Source organism: Macrobrachium rosenbergii, chromosome 15 (assembly GCF_040412425.1).
Source record: "Macrobrachium rosenbergii isolate ZJJX-2024 chromosome 15, ASM4041242v1, whole genome shotgun sequence".
Lineage (NCBI taxonomy): Eukaryota > Metazoa > Arthropoda > Malacostraca > Decapoda > Palaemonidae > Macrobrachium > Macrobrachium rosenbergii.
In genome coordinates, this window is record NC_089755.1 from 28,252,720 (window position 1) to 28,265,988 (window position 13,269).

At 35.5% G+C, this 13,269-nt stretch overlaps 1 protein-coding gene across 1 annotated transcript in view; it reads right to left on the reverse strand.

Annotated features, from left to right (window-relative positions):
* Window positions 1–3,970: 3,970 nt before the first annotated feature.
* LOC136846482 (N-chimaerin-like) overlaps window positions 3,971–13,269 on the reverse strand; it is a 68,617-nt gene continuing 59,318 nt past the window's right edge. Inside the window, exon 10 of the mRNA XM_067117293.1 lies at window positions 3,971–5,770. Coding sequence (XP_066973394.1) covers window positions 5,578–5,770 — 193 coding nt within the window. The 3' untranslated portion in view covers window positions 3,971–5,577. The remainder of the gene's footprint in view (window positions 5,771–13,269) is intronic.

The following is a 13,269-nucleotide window of genomic DNA, read 5'->3' on the forward strand; positions in this document are numbered from 1 at the left end:
TCAACCATTAATTTCACTTGTCAAATAAGAATTAAGTTTTGGGAAATACAGGCAATCCCCGGTTATCGGAGGGGTTCCGTTTCTGAGGGTGTGATGATAACCGAAAATCGGCGATTTCGGCGCTTTTTTGGTGATTTTTGGGGGTTATTGGCGCTGAAAAGCGCCGATTTTCGGTTATCAGTGCCTCTATTAGGTATGTATCGGCACCAATAAGTGGAAATCGGTGATTTTCAGCGCCGAAAATTGCCAATTTTTGTCGCTAGGCAAGCACCATAAAACCAGATCGCTGTTAACCGAGCCCGCCATTAACCGGGGACTGCCTGTATACTGTATCATAATAGATTTTTCATTATTGCTATTTAAAGCTGACTCGAAATTGATAACTCAGCTATGATTCAATCTGAAATCAAGAAATGGCTTTGCATACAGTAAAATGTTATCCATTAGTAGAACCAAGGATGCATAAAAAGTTTTAAAAATTCAAAAAAGTTCAAAAAGTAAGGTTTTCATATACTGTAGTGGCCAACCTTATAATATTCAACAAACATCAATAAAACCTATGAAGATTCAAGCTTTGCATAGAATTTGGTTTATAAATTTTTTTTCTATTTTGTGTTAATGGAGGTCATCAAGAACAGCAATACAACTGCTCAAGAAGGCGAGGCTAAAATAAATATTGCAAAACTGGAAAATTATGGAATCAGAGCCTGGAGAAACAGATAAACTTGCCTTTTGAAAGAAGGGTCTTGATTGAACTGCAGTGAAAAAACACCAGCAGACACAAGTCTACTAGAAAAAAGCATAAGATGAACAAATTCTATGACAAGAAAAACAAGCTTGGTGAAAATTCTGCATTATGAAATGGACACAATCAACCAATTCAAGGGTTACTGACTTACACCAAATAAATGAAACAGGATGTCAACTTCTAGATGCTACATGGCTGTATAGGCAGCACCGTGTTAGATATGCATACTAAAGAAAACATACCTCAAGCCCTTTCACTTTAAGTTATAATAATTAACTCGATTATTATTATTATTATTATCATTATTATTATTATTATTATTATTATTATGAAATTTAACCTGACAAGCAGGGTCAATTTCTTTAGTTCCTGCAAATGCAAAGAAGTTGCTGTTTGCCTTTGCTGAGACCAGAATGTATACTTACTAGTGAGATTTATAGGTCGGATGCTGACCTTAGTCAAAACTAAGCAGGCAAAAAATTCAGCTGCTACCAACAGTCTTAATATTGCCTAAGGTCAGCCTCTTATCCCACCAACTATACCAAAAAGTAACCATTTCAAATCTCTGTTAAGGCAAAGAACTAACACTGCAACCAGAGAGGCTTCATCTCCATTCTGTTTTACCTTTCTAAACCTATAATCATATTACTTGTAAAGACTACAAACTACATATGTCCAAAAATAATAACCTATGGAACACAAAACTTAATCTCATTACAAATACTACCAACAACAACCATCAGCTTAAAAAACTGTGAATGAGATCACATATGTAGACTTGAACAACAATTATAGTTGACAAGAGTCTCATGGTTACCAGCTTCCTCTGCAGAACTAAAATCAGTTTGAATATGTTCAAACTCAAATCCCCTGTCATCATACGCTCCAAAGGAATATAAATATAAGTTGATGAAGTGCATCTAAGTAAGAAAATGACAGTAGCTTGGCATCAAAATCATTGTTGCTCACTATTTCTCATGAGTAATGAATCCAAAACTCTAAAACTGTAAATTACAAATGTTCACAAATATAAGCTGATAAAAATACTGAAAGCTAGTTGTGTACACTAACTCTCATAAATGCACAAACTTGCATGTACATGAAGTTCATTGAGATACTTGAGCAACTGTCAAAATATACTAAAATACAAAATTTAGTCACTGCTGTACTTTGCATCATGTGCTGATATAAATTTCAGTTACAACCATGATGAGGTACCAACAACCTCAGACATCAATCAGAAAGAAAACTTGTTAAGGAACACTGCAGTGGTTCACAGAGAGAAAACACTTTGAATTCTGAGAGTAAAAATAAAAAATTGATATGCTAACAATATAGAAACATATAACATGATACAAGTGTTGGCAGAAATGGAAAACTGCATCTCAGATTTGAAAGAGAAATGTTAGAAAATTATGCTATCAAGAATGTAACACTGTCCAAGTGATCTTCTGGATTATGGCAGTAACATAACAGATTACTTTAAAAAATTATTATGTTACTTGATACAGTAGAGATACTTGAGAATAAGAGCAAAAGTATGGAGATTATAAACAGGAAATCTTGAAATGGCAACAAGTAGTAAAACATGAAGTACTGTATCATGTATGTGGATGCTTTGGTCCATGTTAGATCCAGTTACATTGTTTAATCACATGGTAAAACTGATTCCCCTTCCTTCTCTTTTGAACTTCACATATGGGCATGCCATATGAATGTATTAATAATAATAATAATAATAATAATAATAATAATAATAATAATAATAATAATAATAATGGCGAAAAAATCCACACTGATGAGTATAAATACACATTTACACCAACATCTGTCTGGATTTTTTTACCGTTTTAGTAATTCGTGTTATGAGATTTTTATAAATAATAATGGGAAATAAAAAACTATTTTAATTCATCTTGCATATTGCTGCTTATGTATCCTTGCAGTTTTGGAATATATTAATCTCGTCCTCTTAGGTTCAATACTGCCAACAAGAATGGGATTACTGTATCCCAAAAGTCTCAGGATGTGCAAAACAACACAAGAGTCGTCGATGAGTTGAGGATTTTTAATCTTCCAACAAGGATGCAATGTCAAAGTAAATTCCACCATCACTAAGAATAATTATCAATAACCATACTTCAAGCTTAACTATGGGAAACATGTAAAAGACACACATAAATATATAAAAATGTTAGCAAATTTTAATATTAAGGGATTTGTGAATGCCTAAGAAGTTCCCACTATAAGGTGTTTTAAAATGTCTACAAGATTACTTTCATAAAAAAAGCTCCTTTATTCTAGCAATAAAATATCTATTGTTGGCTTCGGCTTACATTATATTAAGCACCTATGCCTTGACATCCATATACATTTTCTTGGTGTTAAACAATTAAGAAGCCCTGCAGCTGATCTAGCCGTCTCCACAATGACAAATCGCAAAATATACCTTACTTCTAATATACTGTGGTATGGTACAGATGGATGCTCCAGATATCGAGTGAATAAAATTATATCCACATATGAAGTGCATCAAGCTGCCAGCTAAATTATAAGATAATTTTAGCTTTAACAATCTTAAAACTTAGTACATTTTCAAGGTACAGAACGTTATCTATTTAAAGTTCAGAGCACCAAAATACAAGACCATAGGTGTTTTTCAAACAATTAAGTTTAAAGATTGGATGACGTAAAGTATGTAAAAAGGAAACTGAGAGATGACAACCAAAATTAACTAAATACAATAATGAGAAAGTTAATAAGCGGAAACACATTATAATAAAATTGTATAACTATATAGCATAATTTAAGTTGTGAATATACAACCCTCTGGGTATCTATATAGGAACAGCTTTTATAATAATTAATAGTTCTTAGAAATAAAGTTAATACAGTCAGCCCCAACATCTGTGAAGGGGATTGGTTCCAGGAACTCATCTTGGAATCCATATATTTTTAAAATCCTTAGATAGAATCCATATATATTTTTTAAATCCTTATATAAAATAGTGATTACATATGATTTCTAAATTAATTTTTTTTGTAAATTGCAAATATGCTTTCACTTTATCACAGAGGGATGATATAATTTAATTCCAGTGAGAAAAACTAATCTGCATAGTATTCTTTAAAACTAATTACAGAATACAGATTAGGGCATGGTTAAGCAATAGATGATCGATTTTCCAACAGCAATTTTCCTTCCATTTGAGATTATGCTAATTTTCTTGTAACAAACTTTCAGAACTACAATACATATTTTGTTATGCTGTGTATCTTTTACATAGCCTATTATGTAGGAATAATAACCCTTCATATTATCTACAGGACAAATAGTAGAACCTTTACAGGTTGACTGATGAAATTAAAGTTGTAGGCATGAGCTAAAACCTTTAAAATTTGTTTTACAATCATTTAGGCTTAGCTCTTGAACATGAAAACTCAACATATCACTTGGTTCTGTATATAAATTGACAAGTCTATCAGACCACATTACAAATGAGGCAGCTGCAGAGAGATGTGGTCTAATGACTGGAAACTAGAATAAGATCTCAAAGAATAAGATGAATTGGATGAGGAACAAATGGTAAGAAAGTGGCAGACACGAACATAGCTGGCCTGCAGTAAGGATGTGGAAATCATGGATGAAGACCTATACCCGATGGGAGTTCAATCATAAATTGCACTGATAGGAAAGTGGAGAAGACTCATTACAAGTCTAATCTTGTAAGGAGAAAATCTGATATAAAAATAGTGATGATGATGAACCTGGTAAAGTTTATTGGTAAGGGGATAAGAACAAATACTATGGGGTAATTCTGACGATAAAAATCATTCACAGCTGCCAGAAATGACACTATATGAACTATGAAGCACTTCTGTTGAAACTGCCTTCTTTCTTAATTTTTAATGCAATTCATATTGCATTAGTTATTAAAGATAGTTCAGTTGGACCACTTATTTCCTAATATAAACAAGCATCCTTTGTCTTATAAAGAATTTTCATTGTCATGTATCATCAATCCTATTATTCTCTCACTTTTGCTTCTGAGGTCGTTTATAAATTTAGAAATTCTTCATTGTGTTCAAAGGATTGCCATAACATGGATACATGAACAAATTCAACTGGAAATAATGCTAAAATACTTCAGAGGAAAGACATAACAAACCTAATAATAATTAAAGCTCACAAATTACAAACAATTTATCTAATCTTAAGTTTTACATTCAAATTTTACCACAATTCTTTTGGAGAGCCGTATGAAAACTTAAAATGCTCATGTATTTATTTTTCTAGTTCAAAAAAATATTGTATCCACACATTTGCACTTTTTTTAAATACAGCATCAATTTATGTATAAAGCAATGTACCAGTACATGTGTTCCATGTACTAAAACAAAGAAGATTTATAACATATAAATACTTTTTTTACAATGACTAAAGATTAACTCTAGTTTAGTATAGTGAAATGCTGGCTTCTCATGTAATTCTATATAAAGTGAAGTTAAAGCCCTTGTTATTTCAGACATATACAACATACAAAACAAGAATTTAGAATTTGAAATTCTTCTGCATTTTGTTATGATTAATAAAGCTTTTCAAGATTAAATCATATCATGTGGTCATGAAACCAAAGATTTTTCTGTCAAAATGCTCAGACTTGCTGAGATGATTTACTATAGTATTTAGAGTAAAAAAATACAGGAAAATAAGTAAAGTCAACATTCAGAAATGAATGCAGTTTTGCTTAAGAATTAGAAAGGCACGAGATGATACAAGATACAACATACCATGCCGAAAGTGAACAAGGTGCAAGTATGCCAGCATACTACTGAAAGACTTCAGGATGAAAAATGATGAGAGCTTCTACAACCCTTGGCTCCTGTGCTGCATTTGCTAAGGCAAGCAAATCTGCTGGTTGGAGCTGGTCAGTTGGTGCAGCAGTCTGAACTAGTGTTGGGGCAAAACAAGTGCTGAGACTGGTTGCTGTCATTTTGTTTACAGCACTGTGTTCACAAACCCTAAACAAAGTGTACTCATTAGAATATATTTTTATTAAGGACAACAATGTTCCCAATTATACAATTAAATGGTAATTATTTCAACTGAATTTTTGTGGAATTTATTGAGAAATCAAAGCAGAATAAATTTCCTACAATAAAAAGAGAAGGGACTGCACAACTGGCTTCCTTTAATTGCACAATAAAAATAATGTATCTTGCATACTAATGACAGTCTAAGAGCATATCCAACCATTTTTCAACACAGAATAAAATCTTGTTTCCATGATTACAGCTACATAAAAATTGTGGAAATGAAAAATGTATTGTAGTCAGATATACAGCAGCTCAAGCTATGATATGTGAGAATATGAATACTGAACAAGACAAACAGTAAACATGCTTACATATAAACTAAATGGAACTTTAAATGCAGGATATCACTCACTTTCAATGCATAATATACTCTATATGGACAGCCTCCTAATTCTGTATTCCTCAATCTTATCAAAATTAAAAGGATGAACTCAACAGTGCTTAATAGGACTACTTTACAACACTGAACACAAAGAACAGGACAAACCACAGGCAAACCAAATTTACATGGACAGTTGTTTTATAAATACAAACCAAAACTTTTTCAATCCTGCTGTTCAGGTGAACTGGTAGTTTAAAGGAAATCTATTCCATTCTAAGTAGAAGCCTTGTCTAAAACTTGTTCAATCACCCTTCTGCTTGATAATACTTAATCCATCAACAGGGAGCCAGTGGAAGGATGACCAGAACTAAAATGTAAGCAGGTAGGAGTCCCATACGGAATGGCAAAACTTGCAGGGAATTACTAGAGACATGTCTAGGGTTCAAAAGTTACTAACATTAGCATTACTGATAAATTACCAATGGGGATTTATTTGTTATTGGTTTTACTGGCTTTTTATCGCCAGTTTTTACTTATACAAAGCGAGAATGGCAATGGGCTTTTATCTTCAATAATATAATTTTCATAATATAAGGATACGTAAAGGAACACAGTACTCCGAAATAAAAATAATTAATTTAAAACTATCATCACTGCGCACAGAAAAATTTTTTTAAAAAAATTATTTCAGAAATTGAGAAACTTTTCAACAACAAAAAATATAGGCATTCTCAGCTACTATAATTAGAGTAATTGACTGTTTAACACTAGAGAAGTATGATCTTGAAAATCATAAAGCATCTAATATTTTTGTAAATAATAGAAAACAAATTTTCATAACAAACTAAGCCTTTCTTCAGAAAAAGGCTTAAGTCAGATTCCACACTGATTGTTCTTATTGTTAATAAACCCTGGTATAGCTTTACCAGGCATTCAGGCCTCTTCCAAGTTGTTTCAAACAGCTTCATTTTTTAGCTAAATTGAAAGCAGCAGAGAGAGAAAGCTCAGTTTTCTTATTTTTACTTGTCATTTCACTAGCATATCTCTAAAGCATTGGATCACAGACTATGGGTTATGAAATTTCAATTCTGGCAATTTCTTCTTGTCTCTGTCCCTCTGCATCTGATGGAAAAAGCTTGTTGAATGTTGCTTCAGACAGTTTTTTTACATTTTCATGATCTGGTGACAAGAAGGATTCTTTAGAATCACTTCCATACATCTTGGCTATACCTCGTTCTTGGATGTTCTCTAATTAGAAAACCCCCCCAAAAAAATTGGTACCGGTGTTTCGGTAACAGTAATGGTCACCAATTTCTGTTATCGGTAATAGCCAGTAATGAATTACATGTACCAGTTTTCACACCCTACATGTGTCATACTGGCAAAGGCTCAAAATAGCTTATTCTACTGTGGTAGCCAGAGGAGTGGTGATTAAAATCATGGCTGCACCTCAAGGTGCAAGAGCTGTCACACACACAAGAACACTGACAATCAGAAGCAGCAGAAAGTTCAGCAACAGGGTAAAGGGGCTCCAAGTTGGTTTCCTTATTCACAAGTTCAGAGGATGAAGATTCTCACAGCAGCAATCATGAATACCCTTGGGCAGAAGATGCACTTCAGCACAATCCCTCAATGTCAATGGAAGTGCAAGAGGGAGGGGTAAATCTTTCACCTAAGGCTTAAGACCAGAAAGGGACAGCACAGGCAAAGTGACAGGAACAGGAACTGAAGTCAAAGGCATTACTGATGGCAGCACTACAGCATGAATTGCAAGTGCAGCCATGGCTGAAGGCAAAGGGGCAGTCACAGTTATGGCTGACAAGAAAGCTACAGAAGTCAATGTCAAAGAATTAGGCACCAATAGCAAAGAAACAGAAACTGTGGGTGTATGAGAGGGCAGTTAAGGCAGTGCTGGACGGACTCCAGAGGTAGGCAGAGTTGCAGTCAAATCATCCACACTTGAAACAACCACAGCTATGAACTGATCTTGAAACCTTGAACCCACCCAATTCTTCAATCGGTCCACTAACACTGAAATTGCAGCCGCAGAAACTCCAACAAAGGCAAGGGAGTGACGTTGGAAGGCACAGGTGCTGGCCTAGTTGGTAGGCAAGTTGGCTGGACAAAACCAAAGGAAGGCATCTGAAGGAGCATGATAATCCTCTAGAGTGAAAGGGAAGTCTGCTGGAACAGGAGAAAACACAGAGAGAGTCACAATGTAGGGACAATGCTTGCATTTCCTACTCCTAGAAGAAACTTAAGTCTTGACTGGAGTGGCACACAAAGAAAGGCAGCTGAAGGAGCATGAAAATCCTCAAGAGTGACAGGGAAGTCTGCTGGAACAGGAGAAAACACAGAGAGAGAGAGTCACAATGTAGGGACAAAGCTTGCATTTCCTACTCCTAGAAGAAACTTAAGTCTTGACTGGAGTGGCACACAAAGACAAAGACAATTACATACTATCCTTAGAGGTACTGCTAGCAAGATGCATTTGTCCGCCTCTGGATATAAAGGATCCACTGATCCACTGACCAATGAAAACATACTGGACAAATCTTTTGCAGAGAACACTGCTGTCACTGACAAAAGACTATAAATGATGGTCCTTATCTTGCAATAACAAAAAGCTGGTGAAAGCACACCCATCTACCCCAACAAAAGTATACTAAAATAAACACTATATGGACTATACAGTAATTAGAACCCATACTGCCAACTTCCATTTGAACGTACTTGGGCAACAGTAGCTAACTGAAAGTTCTGGCAAACAATGTGCTTGTTTAATGCTGATTGATCGAGGTTCACTCTTCGTTCGGAGAAATCCTTTTTGGGGACACTGAAGAGACGTGCTTGGTGGCAAATATACTCATGTTTCTCTACAGCTTACATTAACAGGGCCCTCCTGCACGTAATCTTCCAGAGAGGGGTCTGGTTCTTGGAAAAACCCCTTTAAAGTAGGGGGGAGGGATGAGACCGTTTCCACCCCAACCCGTTTGAAAATAATGCTGTGTTCCCAAGGGGTAGACTTCCATTGCCTGTGGTGTTGTCGAAGCCAACCCCCCACCATACAATTCCTACTGGTATCTGCCTCTTCCTCTGCCTTTGCCCTGGATAGGAATTCCATGTGTTGCTTTTCCTTTTCCCCGATAATGGGGTTTTCGGACGTTGTGAAAAGGATTTCCTTGCAGTTGTTATTGTTGTTCCTCTGTAAGGAGCTGTCCTTTCTGACCACCTACCTGTCTTTGAGGAAAAATTTGAGAAAAAAATTTTGGGGTGACAAGGTTTATAGGATTTTTTTATCATAGCGAGCCTTTTTGGGTTGGGTAAAGGGAAGTTTTGGGTTTTTGTTTCCAGAATTCCCTTTTTCCTTGAAGAGCGTACTCTGTACAACTCTGTTGGCAGGCTTGCGCGTTAAGTTTAGCCACAACAGACTCCTAATGAAATTACATTGGAAAGTGACTTGTTGGAGCCATCCAACGTTTCCATTTGCGCTTTTATGAGCTTTTATGCTTCCCATAGGGTTCTCATAAAAAACTTTTGGCCACAACAGCAAAATTGCTCTGGAATCTTCTGGAAGCCTTTTTGGTGGCAACTTCCAGTAAGGTGGTAGAGGTTATCATACTAGAGGATGGATCCTAGCATGAAATTCTGCTGAGGCTGTCCCCTCTGAGATCCTTCTCATAAGGGTCCCAAAGTACTGCGTAGCTATATCTAAAGGGAGCTTTTTCCTTTTCAAAAGGGAGTTGTAGCATTGCCCCTTCCTTGGTGGAATTTCCCGAGACTGGGATGACTGTGGCAAATGGTTTTAATTCTGCCATTGTCTCTCATTTTTTAGTCACTACAAAATTCTGAAAATCTGCCTTCACATGATTAATAAGTTTGAAAGTGAAGGGACAGAAGGCTGGGGCTACTTGGTATGCAACTTGGTTCTTATTAAAAATGGAAGTAGAGATCCATTTTTCGTTGACCTGGTAAAGGGTGTCTTCTATTGCTTTTAATGCTATAGGCACAGGTAAGAGAACTGTTTCTCTTAGTGGTTTCTCCATGTCTGGTGAAGGTGGTACCAGGCACCATTCTATATTAGGGAATGCTGCCCTGTCTCTAAATTCTACATGTACAACTGATCAGTTTTTCTCTCGTTAATTAGATACCATCGAGAGAGAGAAAATGCACACTGAGGCTTCTCGCCAAGGATTGTCAGCATCATCAGGGGTGAGTATTGGAGCCCCTATTATGTTTTGATCTAAAGTTTTGTATTCCGAACTGACCATTTTGTTGTTCCCAGTTGGAATTCTAACATTAGACCTTGTTTGGGCAGCATTTGTATCTACTCTCACTTTTTGGTTACAAGATGCAGTACTTTTAAGCTTTGGGGTGACATGACTAACTTAATTTCCTTAAATTCCTTTTCGGAATCATGCATCATGTCCCTTATATATTGCTGTTCTGTGGCAATCTGACTGAGCTTCAGTAACTGAACTGTAACTGTCTGTTAACCAAGGGACAGAAGTCTTGGGTAAGTTAATATACCCCTCCGAAAATTATCCCTTTTGGGGGAAAGATCCACTTCAGCACCAATAGTTGCATGGAGAATAGAATTCCTTCTGGAAGGTTTCTCCCATGGCTAGCTGAAATTCTGGAAGGTACTGGGGACTGATGTTACTGGGTTTTGGCTCAAACATAGATCTTGTTCAGAGAAATGGTTAAATATCTGCTGCAGGACTTCTGCTGGAAAGATATAATCTCCCCCTTCCTCACCCCTGCGAGCTGTTTTGTCTTTAAAGCTTCCTGCCAGGAGCATACTACAAATTTTGTACATATCTGGTGACCAAGCAAAATTTCCTTGTTTTTTACAAGGATTAGGCTCATGGCAGGTGGTACGGACCCTACCCACTGGCAAAAAGCAACCGAGCAATTTGCTATGGAACACTTGAGCTGAGAGTCCTGCATAATGGTGGCCCTGTAGCGATATAAAAGAAGTTACTATTAGAAGCTAGTTAGTATTAATTGTTTTTAATGAGAGACACTTCTGTAGTTCCTCATATAGTTTCCGTATTACAGGTTAACTTGATTACAAGGAGTGTAGTTGTAATTCATTTAATTAAATATCTATTTTTACTTAAACCCTCTAAGGCTTAGGTTAGTTTTCATACCTGTATATGGCTGTATGACTTATACACTTTAAGTCCCTTTGCAACAGTTATGTGAAATTTTAATTCTAATAATTTTCATGCCATTCAGACTAACTGCTATGAATTAATTTGTTTAATTAACCCAAGCTACTGTTTTATATGGCTTAGGTTAATGCCTCTAGTATAATCTACGTTAAGCTAAGAATAGAGGATTTCTCTGAGGGTTCTTGCTTAACCTATTCTAAGCCACTGCCTATTCTAGGCTTATTTAAAACTTAAGGATATAAACTATACAGAAAATAATCATCTTATAATCTGGTTTTCTGTTTTATGTGGCTGAGACTAACCTTTTTATCTGAAATTCGGCCACCACTGTTTTAGGCTAATAGTAGGATGTTCCCCTAAAAAGGGGTTCCTGCTTAATCTGGTTAGGCTACTGCCTGTTCTAGGTTTATATCACCTTTAAGGATATAGGCTATATAAGACCCTACTAGTACGTGGCCTTACAGATAGGCTACCGAGTCATAAAAACTAGGTTATTTTATTGAGTGTAGGATACTGTTTATATATAATCCTAGGATTTTTTCTTCCTTAGCCTAGTAGAGGGTACTGCTTAAGGGGAGCGTTTGACGAAAAAATCGAAAAATCAAAATTTTCTGAGATATTTTATATATGGCATCATACATATCCTGACTATCTTCTCAGAAAGTTTTATTAAAAAATTCGCCATAGTTTAGGAGTTATAAACAAAAACAGTAACCCTATCATAAACAAAATTACATTTTTCGTATAATGTAATGATAATGTCAGTATATCGGTAGTAATTTCCTTTTAGCTATGAAATAATAATATCTAAATGCGTTATATGGCAACCCTGTGGACCTAGTACGCATCAGCGAAAGCCAGGAATGCCGCAGGGCAGGCAGTGACGTCAGACAGTCAGTCAGTAGCAGCTCAGAGCTTGACTAAGTAAGACGTCGCGCTGCCCAACCTGAGCCGTGTTTTGACACTCGTTTCATCTAGCTTCATTTAGCGAAGTTATATTACTTTGCAAGTCTATTTTTATATATTTTGGCTTTTCAAATATGTCATAAAAACATCAAACTGTGTAACAGCAAGCAAATAAATACACAGAGAAGCAAAAAATATCGTATATCTCAAAACTAAAGTTAACGACATTCAAACTGCATCTCCTCCATAACGAATGCACCAATCTCAATGAAACAAAAAGCCAACAAAAGCTAAATAAATTGTCTATAAACAAATAGAGAGTTTTTTTTCATTTTGTCCCTCAAAAATTTTGGGGGAATTTTTTCCAAAAAATCAATCGAAGTTTTTTCAAAAAACAAAAAATATTCATAAAAAAAAAAAAAAAAATTGAAAAAAACACTCTCTTACTTTGTTCTAATATATAATATCTGTCTACCACGTAAATTTGAGCTCTTAGTTTGCAGAAGTTATGGAGGAGATGCATTTTGAAAAATTTTTGGGGGTGGGGTTACCAGCTAATGGGGGCGGAAGACGAAAATTATGGTTACAGTCCTTTGCCCTATACAAAAATAAACCCAGGCACAAAATCTGAAACTGATTCATTAAAAACACGGAGTTATTAGCGAAAAACGATTTTATCAAACGCTCCTCATATCGTTATAAAACTTTGAAGGCCGATATCTCAAAACTAAAGTTATCGACATTCAAACTGCATCTCTCCTCCATAACGAATGCACCGATCTCAATGAAACAAAAGCAAATGAAAGATAAATAAATTGTCTACAAACAAAGAGAGTTTTTTCATTTTGTCCTCGAAAATTTTTGGGAAATTTTTTCCAAAAAATCAATCAAAGCTTTTTCAAAAACGAAAAATATTCATAAAAAAAAAAATTGAAAAAAACACTCTCTTACTTTGTTCTAATATATAATATCTGTCTACCACGTAAATTTGAGCTCTTAGTTTGCAGAAGTTATGGAGG